The 16,588-nt window shown below is 37.5% G+C and overlaps 1 protein-coding gene across 1 annotated transcript in view; it reads left to right on the top strand.

The window, feature by feature from the left end:
- nbeab (neurobeachin b) overlaps positions 1-16,588 on the top strand; it is a 259,858-nt gene that overhangs the window by 140,587 nt on the left and 102,683 nt on the right. Inside the window, exons 34-36 of the mRNA XM_087795938.1 lie at positions 6,678-6,742; positions 7,977-8,085; positions 13,302-13,468. Of these exons, the coding sequence (XP_087652064.1) occupies positions 6,678-6,742; positions 7,977-8,085; positions 13,302-13,468 (341 nt within the window). The remainder of the gene's footprint in view (positions 1-6,677; positions 6,743-7,976; positions 8,086-13,301; positions 13,469-16,588) is intronic.

The following is a 16,588-nucleotide window of genomic DNA, read 5'->3' as shown; positions in this document are numbered from 1 at the left end:
GTGTGAGATGATACTACTGTAACATTTTGCTTATGTGATGAGTTCATTGAGAGGGAGTGAGATGAAGAGAGTGTGGTGTAAGATGATTGTTTATCAAGTAAGAAAGTGAGTTGGAAGGTTTTTTTTTATTTTAATTTAAGGCTCGTAGGTCAGTTTTTTCACATTTTTAAATTATCTTGTCTTAAAATGTGAGCTTGGCAAATGTAGAGCATGTCTCTCTTCAGTGCCGCACCTAAACCCCACTTGGACCAACATGGCGAGTGACTGATCACCTCCTCACTGACCCGCTCAGTCTCTTGTTAAGCCCGTGTTGTAGAGAAGGTCAGAGCCCTGATGTAGCAGTTAGAACAGGAGATATTTAACATACCTTCTGTCAGCCCATCACTCTTGCGTCGGGGAAACCATAAGGAAGCCATTACTTGGTGCCTCCTTGTGTATCCAGACTTGCAAAAAGCCAGAAGAGCTTGATCGCGGCTCAGACTTCTCCCGGGTATCTGCCGACCAAGGCTCTGGTCAGCAGGGTGCGATATGGAGGCCATCATTCAGGGGCTTTAGCCTGAAAAATGTGCATAAACGGGAGCAGCCAGCGCTGAGTTATAGTTGTTCTTTTGAAGGTTTTTGACAGACCTGCTTTTTTTTGGGCTGTAGAGTGTCAGCGGGAAGTTGCTTTCTCAAGATTTACAGCAGATGAGAGAGTCCCTAGTAGTCAGCGCCTCTTCTGCCCAGATAACGTTTCTCACGGCTCCAGAGGATTCCTCCTCCTGGCTGCATATCGATCACACATTGGGGCCTTTAATGCTTCACAGGACACCCATGAGCAATACAAGCTGTCTTTCCGTGATCATTCTTCTCAAAATTAAAGTCATAATTCCAAGATTTTGACAAAGGGAATTAGTTGCCTGTTGGGTGTCTGTGGCTCATTTCAGAAGGGATGTTTGTGAAGGTCCAGCATCACTTCATTTCTGACTAAAAATTCCAATCGACCCTATCTGCAACTAGATAAAATAGTGAGTCCTCTGTTGGATTTGCATGATCATATTTTAAGTACTATGAGGGGCACTTGAAATCCTTTTATTTAAAAATAATATACAGTGTGCTTTATAACCCTAACCCTAACCCTGACCCTGACCCTGACCCTAACCCTAAGCCTGACCCTGACCCTAACCCTAATTTTACCCTTACCCTTACCCTAAACCTAACCCTAACACAAACCCTTATGTATAAAGCTGGTTATACTTACCGACCTTTTAACTGATTTTATTCAGTACACAGCGCTTTATATCTATCCAAATGGTTTAGTAAGCCTTTGGTAAACTACGTAGACACACTGGCTTTCTTAGTTTTACTCTGCAAGGCTTCATAGTTTTACTTCCCTCACTCAGGATCTGCAACACCCTGGCTATCAGTTACGGCTATGAGTCACGAAGAAGAACACAATTCACTTTATTATCCGATGCACCTTATGTATGAAAACAGACCCTGTTCATTGATAGTGCATCATATATTCCAGTCCACCTTTTAGTCCAAAAAGTACAGAAGTTCTATTGTCCAGGTGCTTAGTCTAGAATTTAAATCGTAAATTGTGTTTTTTGTGTTAATTAAGTAACACAACCCAAATGAAAGCGATGGAAGGATGAGTCAGTCAATAAAAACACTAAACCAGGGAACAAAACTACCCACATGAACATAACATTGACTTTTCCTTAGCAAGCATGTGCGACATCATCTGGCTTATCTTCAAGTAGCCGCTGGAGAAGGTGCCAACTCGACATGTCCAGAACGCTGTAATGCTAGCAGACAGCTCAGAGGTCGTCCAGCTGACCTTCCCTCCCTCTCTGTTTTGTGACCTGTCACTTTTATGAATAAATTAGTGCTAATGATCAGCCTTCTCTGATTAATGCATACTAATCTCCGCGATCATCGCGCCGACGCTCAGCTCCTTCCTCCTCGGCTCAAGCAGATGACGGAAAAGGTCAGACGGCTCTGTTTCTTGTAACAGCTTAAACATCCAGGAGGGACGGCGAGTGGAGCCGGCGAGATTTAGTGATAGAAGGTCTCCAGATGTGGAGAGTCTAAGACAACAGATAAAAGCTCTCGCTCCCTGACAGCTCGGATTGAAACCCTACAAATACTTAGTGCCCTGCTGAATTTCAGCGAGATGAAAGCAGGCGGAGTGAGACCATCAATCTGCAGAGGAGGTGTTTGCGCTTAACTCTGTGTAGACGTATTATTTTAGATATGAATGTAAATATTCTGCTTTACCAACACTTTATCGCTGAAAAGCTCTGGATGGTTAGTAGTAAGATTTTCAATTCTTAGAAAATTCCACATTTTCTATATAAGTGTAAATTAACAGTTGTTTTTTTTTACAAATGACATCAAAATGCTGCACACAAGAAGAATTGTTGATGATCATTACCTACATTTTTATACCTTATGGCAAATCAAAGTCACAATTTTTCTGTGGCATAAAACCGACCTAATCAAAATCTTTATTTAGCACTTTTTTGATAAAAATAGCAGTATGAATATGGAAATAAATAAGTTAGAAACTTGAGAAGCATATGTCTAATTTCTATTTTTCTAAATAATAGCACATTGATCATACAATGTGACTCATCTTCCAAGTACATATGCATTTAACTTTAACCCTTTTATTACGATAATATCCAGGTTACCTGTACAAGTTTTTAAAACTGTAGTTTACATGTAGATATGTCCATTTTAACAAGAAAAATACATTAAAATACAACGATAACGGTTTAAATTGATACCGTTATTTTTGAAGGTTAAGACTCAACTCAATATAGCTTTTTATAACATAACTCTAATACATGAGAGAGCAAACCTTAGTAAAGGTATTTAAACTTTTTAAAATATGTGCAGTAACATCCTTTCACTCTTAGAGTTTTGTTTTTTAATTTTTTACTTAGCTAGAGTAGTAGAACTTGAAACTCACCCGTAGCTGAAACTGAAATGTTTATTCCTCTCCACATGTTTTTGAACAAGCACAACCAGCCCTCTTACTAAAATACAACCATTTTCTTACTTGTTTTTTATCACAACATTTATTTTCAACATCACTTTGCCTTTGTCTCACTCCCTCTCGGTAAAGTACCGGTAATCACTTTTTTGTTTCTGTTTTGCTTCTTTTTTTTTAAAATATATATTCCATTATAAAACCTTCATCATTTATTGGAAACCAGTCATTTACTTGTTTTAGAAACTGATTGATGGTTCATAAGTCATATTCCTGTATTACTCTTGACTCAAGTGCAGGTGAGTCTGCTCTGTGTTTAGGTGGAACTAGAGAAAGTTACTAATGTCCATTGTTTGTAGTTTTTTAAAAACATAAAATACTGAATAAAAACTTATGTGAGCAGCTTTTCTAGTTGGATATCCAGAGCTTTCTATTTCTGTAGCTCCAAAAAAACATTGATGACTAAGTCCCGCAATTTATCCTAAACAAGAATAACTTAGTTTTAGCCAATTTCAAGTCTCGGTCTGTCACCATCAGCGCTCAGATGAGGGCCTGCTCGAGGAGAAAAAAAAATCTTGTCAACCAGTATCCCTTTGAGAACCAATCACGATTGACTAGGTCGGTCTATTTTCCAGACCCAGGTGACACTAAGCTTTGATTTTTCTATTTATTTTTGTCACGTGAGCGCTCCGCCAGCCGAGCCTGAGAAGTCTTGGCTGCACATGATCCCTGTCCAAATGCAGAACAGCTTATTCCGGGCAGATACGGCAGCGCAGGAAGGGGGTCACGGAGGAACATTTGGAGACCAGATGCTCAGCAGTTTGTCAGCACCGTCTCCCCGACTCGACGCATCATCGGGTCAGAGTGTGTACTCTTGCGTGAAGCGCTATGTGTCAGGTGTGACAACTGTGTACAGAGGAGACGTCGGGATATAATAATGTTTGTGTCAGTTATTCTGGTACAACAAATGTTGTTTACCGTGTTCTACCGCTGACACAGAGCAGGAGCAAGTCGTTTATAGACTGTACTCAGACAACAAATATATTTACCTCCCATGTTTACACCGATCCAGGAGCTGACGGGAGATGGGCTTCTTCCTGAAGGTGTCGCTGTACATTCGCAAACTTAAAAGATTTTTGTAATCACTTGAAATTTTAATATTCTTGTCACAGTCATACAGAGGTCAATTGATGTCTCCAAGTTGACATGGTATTGTCAAACTGAATCAGGCCCCCCCAATTATATTAAGTGGTCTGAAACAGCTTTTAACACAGTGGTAAACCCCCTCAGGGGCCACAGTGGCTGTTTTGAGGGGCCGTCAAAAGTATAAAATAAAGTTCAGATTTTATTGTATATATGCAAAAAATATTGTTATCTCACATAAAAGCACTTTTTCCAAACAAGTCCTTTACCAAATAACTTATAGTCATATGTAAAGACTCCAATGAATAGTAAAAATAAATACAAAATAAAAGTGTGAGTTCAAACATGATCTTTGAATTCATGAGGGCCACATCAATGCAATAAAAGGGCCACATGTGTGATTGTAAAATGTGGACTATTTAACTTGAAATAGGGAAAAAAAAGATGAATCCATCATTTTATAAAAAAAAAAAAAGGTCTGGACTTGGCTTGCTGTGAAGTTGAACATTTAAATGTATTTTGGTCCCTTGTTTGTCATGGGGCCTACATTCTAAAGAATTTTCTGCACTAATAAAAATCGGTTAAGTAGTGACAATTTAATTGTTCACTCGTCTAAATTAACATCATTAATTTGAACTTGAAAACTTAACCTACGAGTTCCCGTTATACTTTGCCGCCCAGCTAACAATAACAGCTTACAATCTCTTTTGACATGGCAAGAAAAAGTAGAATAAAATACCATATTGTAGCGACAAATCAGCTGCCACTAAATAGAGCTGTGTGTAGAAAGGGATCATGGAAATTTACCTTTTTTGCACCATAAGTAATGTGAGTATGGTTATAAGTGGCTCCCACTAAGTTCTTTGTTTATGTTTAAGTTTATCTGCTGTAATATTTCAATTACAATCTTGACACACCAACTGAAGATAGACCAATCAGCAGGCTGCATATGTGGAGACGTGGTTATGACAAGAAATGTTCTGGTAGAATAATGGATGATATAAATAAAGGATCAGTATGAATGAATGGATTCAAGTACAGAGAAGCAGTGGATGAGTGTAAGTGAACATTTTAACCCGAAGTTTGGTGTTTTTTTTTTATTTGTTATACATTTAAAATAGGTTGGCTATCATTTAATCATCTGGAAAACAAGTGGTGTGTTCACAACCTTATAGTCTAATGAAGACAAATATGTGTTTGCTCTTGATGAGTGGCATGAGCTCTGCATCAGGATCAGACATGGAGTAGAGCTCTTGTTCAGTGTGAGCGATACTCTTTCTTTGTGCTGTTGAAGTAAAAGTGATTCCTGCATTATTACATCACTCTCATCTTGAACCTGCTCCAGGACTGTCATGATTAATGGAGCCACTGTGAACTCAGTGATGAACACACTTGCCGTTTCTTTTGACCAAAAAAAAAACAAAAATCAATCCCATACCCGGCGGGTTGAAAACCTTTCTTGTTCCTTCTCCCAGTTTTCCCTCCTCTTTTGAACTCTGGCCTCCTCTGCTCTCTCTTCCATTTGCACCTCTCGTCGGCTACAGCAGAGCCGTGAGTTCCCACAACCGGCGACTCACACTTGAACTGCCTTTTAATCATTTCCAGAACAGGTTGTGAGTCTGCGAGCTCTGGCAGTCCAGCTCGGGTCTCGGATCTCTTCCAGGCGCGCTCTGCAGGGCACGGCGTTCCTGCTCCGTAATCTGTCACTGTAAGGGACAGAGGAAATGGCTGTAGTTAAGTGAAAGGATACAGTTTCATCCCACAATTACGTCCCTCCTGTGTTTACAGATCTTTTGCCCAGGAAGACAGGATGTGTTGCACATCTGGTGCAGGATTTCATCTCTTTTTTTTACTTCTGCCGCCACCATCTTGAATAATACATGTTGGATATGGAGGCATTAATTTTATAGATAAAAGCTTGTTCTTCAGATAACAAAGATGAATCCTAATTTTGTGTCAAATCTTTTATTGTTTTATGTTATATAATTACTGTATATTGTAGACCACTTTTCCACAGTTCATTTTATTTTAAATTGTAACAGATATATTTACTATACTGCTATTTTACTTTAATGATAGTTATTTGAGAACATAAAAGTTTTAGTGATTTACAGTCATTTGAAATATGCATGTCAAGTCCTTTCAGTGATATAGGTTTATAAATAGTTTATAAATAAACAGTTGAAGTGTGATTTTATTAATTAAAGTGTTTTGATTCACTTGAACAATATTTAGTTTCTATTTTAACTTGGTACTTTGAAAAACAAAGTCCATTGTATCTTGTGTTTAACATATCAGAGCTGTCACACTTCTACCGTTTATGTTGCAAAAATATATATTTATCAGTTCGCATCATGAGTCTTTCTATTCTTAGATGTTAAATTTAGCATCAAAATACATACATTCTTCTCTGAAATTCAAAAACACTGTCCGTCCTGGAAGCACTTTACCGTTTTCACACTTTTACACTTCCTTCCGAGTAGATTTTTCCGGATTGATGTGATAATAAAATGATTATTTAAGTGTTTAAAACATATTCTTCCCTTCATTTCAGGAGTGGCAGAACTCGATCCAGAAGAACGCCGGCCTGGCTTTCATCGAGCTCATCAACGAGGGAAGGTGCGTCTCATTCTCTTCACTTCCTGACACTTTTTGCCAAGTTTATCTCGGGCGGCTCACTGGGCGACTCAGCCTCCTTGTCCATCTGCTGACCCATCTGGCCCGGCCCTCCTCTCTGCCCGGGCTCTTACCTCGGCCCGGCCTGGCGTCCCTGCTGGCCGCGGAACAAAGACTTTGAGTCGGTCCTGACCACACGGTGCTGTCCGGGGTGCTGCTGACAGACACACAATGACCCCCCTCTTGGTTAAGTCCCTGCACACCTGCTCCCTTCAACCCAGTTCCCCCAATCATTAGACTGTTACGCTTTAAAACAAACTGTCCACAGTGAAATTAAATTAGAACAAGTATAAACATTTTAAATCTTGAGGGCCACTTAAAAACGACATGTCCAAACTTAATCGGCCCCTGGTGGAAAAAGGGATGGGAAAAGATAGAGGAAGGATAAAGAGAAGAGAGTTTATATTGTAGTATATTGTCCAATATTATGCCACAAAATTGCTTCAAATAAACTGCAGCTAAACTGAAAGGAAGATGTTCGAGTCAGAGAAACTTTGAAACACAAATATACATATGAGGGCCACATTTAATCTCATGACATTTTCTATGTGGCCTTCATGAGGTCATGAGTGAATCTATGAATCTGAAGAAGAAATGTTTGACTTTACTTTGTAATTGTTATTTTTATTTCCTTGTATTACAAGTTATTTTTTATGACTTAATTCTCAATTATTTTTTTATTTATATTATTTTGCCTTAAAAAATAAATTGAACCACAATTATAAAATTAAAAAAATAAAGAAATATATAAATCTCTTTACATCATGTTTCTGTATAGTTATATTATGGTTTATATGAGTATTTTCTTTTTCTTATTATATATTAGTATACATGTTTATAACATTAAATAAAACATTAATATTATTAAAAATTTATTTTTAAAAATAAAACACTTATTTACTTATCTACAACATTTATCTTTTATTAATATTTGTTCTTTTTATAGAAGTTTTCTCATCATATAAAGGGTATTCTTTCCTTGTTGTCACTTTTTTTTTCTTGACGGCCCTTCAAAACTGTCACAGTTTATAATGTGTGTCCTTTGTAACATGGGAACACTCTGGTACTAAGATGAATTCAAACCTTTTTGCTGTGTGGCTGCAGCACTGTACACTATTTGAACAACCATAAGTCATTTAAAAAGGTTTTTCGCTCTGATCTCTGTGTCTTGTCAAAGGTTGCTCTGCCACGCCATGAAGGACCACATCGTCCGAGTCGCCAACGAGGCCGAGTTCATCCTCAACAGGCAGCGAGCGGAGGACGTCCACAAACACGCCGAGTTCGAGGTAGGGGCCGCCATACATGACGCTTGTGCAGGAAATAGATTTCCTTTCAGCGGACTAATGAACTCCTAACAAATCCTTTTAGAGTGGAAAAGCTGTGTATTCTCACTAATCCTGTCCCTCTGTGTCCTGAATCAAATCCTCAGCAGTGCAATTTCTTCTCGCAGATTTTAATTAGCTCGAGCAAAGGGATTTCAAATGAAGCTTTTCTCAACCAAACCGTCTGTTTTTTTTGGCATTCTTACCCACACCCATTATCTTACTGTGAGATAAAAACAAGTACAGAGCTTAAATTCATAAAACATTTTACTACTATGATTATACACACTTTTAAAGGGTTTTTTTGGAGTTAAAGTCTGTAGAATTGTTAACAAAAATGGAGTTATACATGTTTTAAGGCTTTTCAAGATGAATTACATTTCAATGTATATCAAATATTCAACATTACTGTGAGTTTTTGAGTCTGTAGAACTGTTTAAATCAGGGGTGTTAAACTCAACGTGCAAAAATCATTTAGCCTTCTAATTCTGAAGGATTTAAAAAATGTAAATTGTGATATTGTCTTCTTTTCTTTGGAGGTTTAAGTATTTGAATTATCTCTGTCTTTATCCTCCTTCATCAAGCAAAGGTCTTTTTATAAACATTAGTTTTACTCATATTGGTCTCTATAATCGTCTCTTTATAATTGTTGTCATCAATAATGTCAGTTACTTATCTTATCTTTAACATTAGCTTCGTTATAGGTCATGATATCTACATATTATTGATCCACTTTGATATGTCAAAGAAGTTGATTGGTTGGATTTGATTTTAAATTAAATAAATCCATAAACCCCAAAGCTCAAAACTCTTAAATGACAAGAATATCAAATAGATTGCATACTCAATGTTGATATTTTTAGTGCGTAAGTGCGTCGCAATTCTTAGTATGCGAAATTTAGTGCGCAGTGCACACTAAATTGGCGTATTAAAACGCCCACAAAACTGAATGTGGTTCGATGGACACTATCTAAGCTAAACGGCTGCCATCTTAGTGACGTTGTAAACTGAAATTATGTAATATATACATATATGCATATATATGCATATACTTACATGTGCATTTTCAGCCAACAGTAGAAGGATGACACGTCTTTGGTGCTGATAACAGCTTAAATATCTCGCAAATATTTTGTTTCTGATATTTTTTCTTTATTTCTTCTTCCAAACTTGCAAAACGGGCTGCCAGCAGGTGTCGGCGATAGCGTTCCCACAGCTAGTTGCAAGCATCGTTAAATATAAGTAGAACTTTAGCTGATCTGTTATATTTTGATACAGTAGTAATAACTATATATTCGTAGTATTGTCCGAATACTTGACTCTTGTGTTGCAGAATTTACAGACCACATGACTCTTGATGAAGTCGTATCTGCTTTCATTTGTTTTGAAACCAAAATATGTCCAAACATCTGCTTTAAAATTTGCTGGAGCCGACTGCATCCTCTCGTCCCCAGTCATTGTCGGGGATTTTATTGTGCCTTAAGCTGCGGAGAATGTAATGACTGCTATCATCTAAGGGCCGAGAGTTTAATTGCAACAAATAAATGTTAATGTAATAGAAAAACATGCATATACAATTTAATTGAATATAGAGCATATAAGAACTACGATAAACATATGTTATGTTATTAAGCCAATTTTTTTTAACAATAATAATATTGCAATTGAATTTGGATCTGGTATCTTGAAAAAAAATATTGTGATATTTAAGTGAATCGTTTTTTTTAGTTATACCCCTAGTTTTAAATAAGACTTCATGTTAGAAAAAGAAAGTACACTGCCCGAACTTTACCTAAATTCCCTTTCTGATTATTTTCTAAATAAACACACTTTGTTGGTCTGTATCTCTCTCAGTGAACTCACATTTACTGCTTCAGAAAATATTAAAATTTGTAACGGCACAGATCTATCAGGAGTTATGGTTGAACTAAAATACTTTAATAATAATAATATAATTCATGTTCCAGGTAAAAGACAGTACGGCGACACTTCATCACGCTGCGACTCTCACCTGCTCTGTTAGCAGCATGTCCATGCTGGGAGTGATGAGTTGTTATCTGGAAAGAGCAGCCGTCCTCAAACAGCTGCTCGACACACACTCCTACAGGATCCTTGACCCGCTAGATAAACTGGAAGAGACGGCTAGATATGCCATGTCAGGGGAAGGGGGACGTGCCCCCTCATCCCCATCCGTTCTGTCTGCCGCCCCCCTGACAGCTTACACTTTTCATCCACCTCTGACGTTACTTTATTACCTGCTCTCCAAGATTGAAGATTCCCCGCGCACATACGGCGTTTTTACAATTAAGCCGGTGTCAAGGCGACGTGTCGTCGGCCTTAAAATGATAAATAACGTTTGATATTTGTCAGCGTGTCACGTGGCAACGCGCCGTGACAAGCCGGGATTGAGTTATCGGCTTCATGAAGAATATCTGGAAGTATAATATCTGACAAAATTCAAATAGGATGCAGGAAATTCAATTAACTTCCAGCTTCTGTTAGCAAATTAGATTTCAGATATTAGCGAGAGCTCCCCAGGGGCGGCACAGTAAGACAATCTTGTTTCAGCAGCAGAGACGGAGTCGACCCAGATTAGCTTTAACCACCTGGAGCTCCGACACAGTCTGCTCTGCAACTTCTCCACTGATCTCTTCTACTCTGTACCAAATTACCCATGAGTCATCTATTGTTCATTCTAAAAAAAACTTTAATCAATGCTTACTTATTTATTAACAATTAAATATGCCGGTATTATTAGCCGATTGCTACTTACCATATGCAGTTCCTGGAAGATCAATAACATATAAATAAAAATCAAATAATCTACAAACTCAGCTTTCACTCAACATTAAAAAAAGTAATGGGTGGTCTCGTGCCTGGTTCATCTTTATCCAACATTTAAGTTTAGTTTTGAATACTATGAATGAGTCTGAATGTGAAAATGAAATAATTTGAAAACCCAATTCTCCTGACTTATTCACATGTTTCAAATATTGAAGTCTTCCTCTCCAAGATGCAGTAAGTCCCTGATCACGACAATATGTTGTAGTTAAAGGTTGAAATCTTAGCGAATGAAAGGTTACGAGAGCAAAATCTATTATGACCTAATAATGGCTTTACACCTCATCCAGCCAACTTTAATAATGGCCCAGTTATTTATACAAAAAGTCTCTTGGAGGAGAAGACTTCTAGAATTTATGACACACAGTGACAAACCTTGATGCTTGACCAATCACAGCAGAGTGGGTGTGGTTATGGTAAACAAGATTTTATCTCCAGAGGTTTTAGTTGACAGAGCTGTGGCACATTTTCTAATGTAAATATTTAACTTAAAAGAGAGTTTTGTACAAACAGACACATACTGAGAACAACATAGGTCCAAGATCAATTTAAGACACACTTAAATCGATACATTAGTTGCCCTTTAATTCTTCACTTCCTTTAACTGATAGCACATGTTGAGCGAAGGCTGTGTATGGAAGGTACTACACAATCATCTTACAGGCTCTGGCTACTTGACCTCTAGTGCTGGATTTGAACTTACTCAGTTCATTCAGAGATGTTGGAGAAAGTCCAGGCAATATTTTATAAGTTGAACTTGCTAGTTTGAAATTACCAACGTTCAAGACTTTATCGATTGGGTTTTAAGCAGCCGTTATAATCCGTTATTCAATAGATTTAAAAAAAAAAAAAAGAATGATGTTTGGATTAACAATTTTGCTATACATATATGTATAAATAAAATCCATGGCTACACAAGTTATTCAATTTAATATAAAACTGGTAGCTCTTCTCTTTTAAAAAAATAAACAAGCAGACCCAATTTAATAAAAGCCATTACTTACTTAGCCACTCACAAATACAAGTTATTTGCTGAGGACAGTTTTAATGAGACTTCCACATCAGACTTGATCAATATTACAGTTTTTTGAGGCGTTTGTTTCACTTGTTTGCGATACACAGTTGTATTAAAGATAGACAGATGCTTTTTTGACTCTTGACTATTTCATCGCTTCTGGTTTGACTCATGTTTTTCATCGTGAAAAGCAAACGTTCTCACCTTAAGGAAGTCTGTCATGCTGTTGAAGTGACTGGTTTGTATCAGTGATCGCCTGAGAATTGAGTTTTTGGACTGGACACAACTATGATATTCATGATTCCCAGATGTGGATTGTAGCGAGAGTCGCTCGGATTGTTGACCAGGTTTCATTTTCCCAGACAGCGAAATACACATTAGTACCATCACCCAATATCAGTGACGTTTTCAATCAATTACAAAAATGTATTTTGCCGAGGAAAATGAAATAAAAGATTATAAATGTGATATTTAAATGTATATACATATTGTTGAACCTTCATCCAGTCATTTCAACATTCAACATATGAGTGAAAGCTGCAAATTTGAATACCTATTCAAGTCTAGATGCACAATTGTGTTTAATATTTTACTTTATATTTTGTATTAGCTCAAAGAAATAAGTCTTCATAATATTGTTAAAGAAAGTCTGCTTTCTCATGTAGCAGCGTCCATGAAGTAGAGACCCTCATCTGTCCTCAGTTAGCCAGAGTTTCATGCGCTCGCTGTGATTTACGGCGCTCCTCAGAGGGAGCAGAAATATATCTCTCAGCTGTCCGCTAATATCTTTATACACTCAAGTGTGTTGAATGAAGCCATCACATTTCTCACCATGACAAATGCTCCATTAGAGGATGTAGATGGTTCACAGGAGCTGTTGGTAATGTTTTAGGTAGAGTAGTACCTTGTCTTCTGTTTTTTAAAACATCTTTAATTATTAATGTGTATTTAAAGTTGTATTTAGGACGAAACAATGGTAATTAATAATGCATTTTATGATTGTTTCCCTCTGGATTATAAACAAAGCTAAATTAAATTCAAAATATTTTTGGTTAATACTGAAAATTATGTTTAAAATAAGATGAAGCCATTTTTTGTACACAAGACACTTTGAATTATGAAATAAAAAATAAGATATGTAACTGAAATTCTCAGAATGTTCAAGCCCCATGATTAATATTTTACAAATAAAAGGAAGGTATTTATGTTTATGTTGAACTCTTTTTTGACACGATTCTCAATCAAAAATGTCATCCTTCAAATGAAACTGAAACCATTCTTGAATGCTGTAATAACGTCTGTGTCTACATCTCTCTGTCATCAGTCCAACTGTGCGCAGTACGCCGCCGACCGAAAGGACGAGGAGAAGATGTGCGACCATCTGATCAGCGCCGCCAAACACAGAGATCACGTGACGGCCAACCAGCTGAAGCAGAAGATCGTCAACATCCTGACCAACAAGCACGGCGCCTGGGGTACGCTGGCCCAGAGGTGAGACCCTGAACTTGGACGCTGAGATCACCCAGCGATTACCTGTTTCTCAAAACTCCGGGCTGATGGGATCGGACCACCAGTTAATGTCATTTTCCCAGGATTCCATCGGGTCAGCGATCAGGTCAGCAAACGCAATTACAGTGTGGAGTAAAGATATTCCCCGGGGGGAGCTGATTGGCCGGGCGTCCTGGGCTGCTGGGTGGAAGAAGGGGGCTGGGGTGTTTGCACAGTGTTGTCCAGGCATTCATTGACCTGCTCAGTAACACGGAGCAGCACCTGGTGGTAGTTGCAGACTTCCCTCAAGGGTCCTGTTAAAATAAACGACGGCTCTCCGGCTCGGCCTCCCATCGCTTGATACACTGCCGAGGCTAAAGATCAAGAGCCAGTTATGTCGCACAAACAAAGGTTTCCCGGTGTGTGAGTGATTTCAACTACTGTACAGAAGAAAGTTGTCATTAATCTTCCCTCTAACTAGTAACTATTATTGTTCAATATTAACAAGCATGTGACACAGTGACAGCAGCATCCTAGTGACTCCTTTACTGTTGAACACTATAGCTATTTTTCCATAAGTAGCAATAAATATGATACAGCTACAACTGTATCGTGATACAGTGTCTCAATTATAAAAGACCACTAGATGGCACTCTCTGCTTTTTAATCTTTAGCTCTGATGTATTAATTCAATGAAACGTGGCATCATTTTCAAACTAAAAGTGCTTCCTGGGGACTTTAAAACCCTCCATGATTCGTTATATATGCGTATTATGTACTGTTTATTTATATGTATATATGTATGAATTAGCTTTGTTCTGAATTTTTGTTAAACTAGACTAGAACTGTGACAAAGCTAGGCTTTTAACCAATTATGTGCAAACATTCCAAATTGTGGATTTAATGAAACATACTATGGCCCCTGATTTGATTTTGTGCAGGACTACACTCAGCAGGGTTGTGATATTTTGCTAGAGGTACCTCTGGTCAAGATGCCATAAAGAAAATAACTGGTTGAAAAGTGAACAAGTTGTTAATAAGCATTTTAGAATATATATAAAAAAAGGTTAATGAAAGATCCCAAAACAGTAAGATTTTTACTAAAGTAGTAAAGTCATCCTCTTGCTATATTAGCCCCTGAGGCAGCTTTCCAAAGGATTATTACAATATATAAAAACATAAAAAGTATAATGCATTGAAAGTAGTTCATATGGTCCACAGTACATCGTTTTTTTAGACTAATTGAAAACATGAATCAGGCCACAGTTGACATACTTATTATTATTGTTATTGATCCTTTATAACATTTTTTTAATTTATTTTATCAATTATTATGAATAGTTGAGATTATTTTCAGACAGTTTCTCTTCATCATTCTTGTACCTGTGTAAGTTGACCAGATCAGAGGTTATACTGGTTGTGTTACCTGCTCTGTGAGGCCCTGGGTACAGTTGACTTATCTACACGTCATCACCAACTCAAAGCAGAAAACCTGAACGTCATCCCTGAACCACTCGCTTCAGTCACCACGAGTACGAGCCGCTCTCTGACAAAGACCAGGCTTCCCAGCGCGAACGCCTGCCGCTCCTACACAAAACAAATTTCACAAACAGAAGCTCGAATTTGTGTCATTAAAATCCTGAAAATACAATGCAGATGTTTGCTGGACGCCGGCTTGTTTTATGTCCTGAACCACATCGACGGCTGTCAGGGAAGCTGTTCTGGCTTGTGCGATTTGGTTTTACTGCGATTTATTTTAGGTTGACATGCAATAAAATTGAATCGTTTTTTCCCAGCTGGACCCCTCAAATGCTGGTCACGAGCAGACTCGGCTTCAATGACAAAAGAAAAATATGAAAGTCTTGGACTTCGCATGAGACGCAGTCAAATCACGAGACAACTGTGACATTATGTTATTAAAAGTAGCAAACACAAAAAAATATTAAAAATACACTACTATTAAAAAAACATTCCTATCGATTATATTAATCGTATATTATTATATAAACAAGTGTATTTTTCTTTTCCAATTTGGTTTTAATAATACTTGACCCTAAACTAACGACAATAAATATCTTCCGTCAACTACAACCTTCTTTTTTTATTTATTTATTTGCTTTTCTTTTTTTTGTAATCTACACACACACACACTACCATAGACAGAGTTAATTATGTTCTGTTATAGTAACAAGTAACATATAACATGTAATTGACAAAGAAAAAGGGCATATTTTAATAAAAAATGTTAAATATTGTAAAAAGTGTACTATAATTCATCATGTTTTGCCAAGATAAACCAATCTATTTATGTTAAAATACATACAAGTGCTGAATATTGTAACTTTAATAAAAAAAACAATCATCCCAAAAAACAGTGTAGCAAATTGTATTTCCTTCCTCAGATTTATGAGTAAAAATGAGGCATGAAAAATGATAAAATGTGATTAAAATAACTTGCTATATTTTATTTAACAATAAGAAAGTAATTTGGCAGCTTGTGGACCACGGCTGCACCAACAGCAACAGCTAAAACCACCTTTGTCAACATCATACTCATAAAGGTTTATTTGAATTTCCTCTTCGGCCTTCCTGCTCTGCTACTTCTCACCCTTGCAACTGTCCATTCATTCATATATCATTGGAATTACGACAGTAAGTGTGGAGGATAATATGCAGTTTAGCATATCGCTAGCAGTTACCTAGAGCGTTCATAAGGGCATCCAAAGGTGAAAACATTAGGCATGATATGTCTTTGCTTAATCTCATGACTGATCCTAACTTACTTGCAGTGTTTGTTTAGAAAAAACACTGCAAAAATTCATTTTAATCTCCTGGTTTTAATTCTGCGCTGTAGTTTAAATATTTATGGAGCTCCCCTCAGATGCGCTCGCATTGAAACAAAAGGTTATTGAGCATGGCTGCGTTGTAAATGACACGGCGGAACTTCCAACAAATTCAAATTTAATGGTAACCTGCTGGTGAAGAAAAATGATGCAATATGCTGGAGGGCTGCGGGCGCTGGTGCACTTCAGCAGCTTAGTCTTATTCAATGCTACATTAACTTTCCCATTTATGCTGCTCCTGTAAAATATAGAGCCCCCGAGCATTTCGGGGGGTTGCTTT

Source organism: Callionymus lyra, chromosome 7 (genome assembly GCF_982586985.1).
Source record: "Callionymus lyra chromosome 7, fCalLyr1.hap1.1, whole genome shotgun sequence".
Taxonomy (NCBI): Eukaryota; Metazoa; Chordata; class Actinopteri; order Syngnathiformes; family Callionymidae; genus Callionymus; species Callionymus lyra.
The sequence above is the reverse complement of the archived record's forward strand: the minus strand, read 5'-3'. Positions and strand labels throughout refer to the sequence as shown.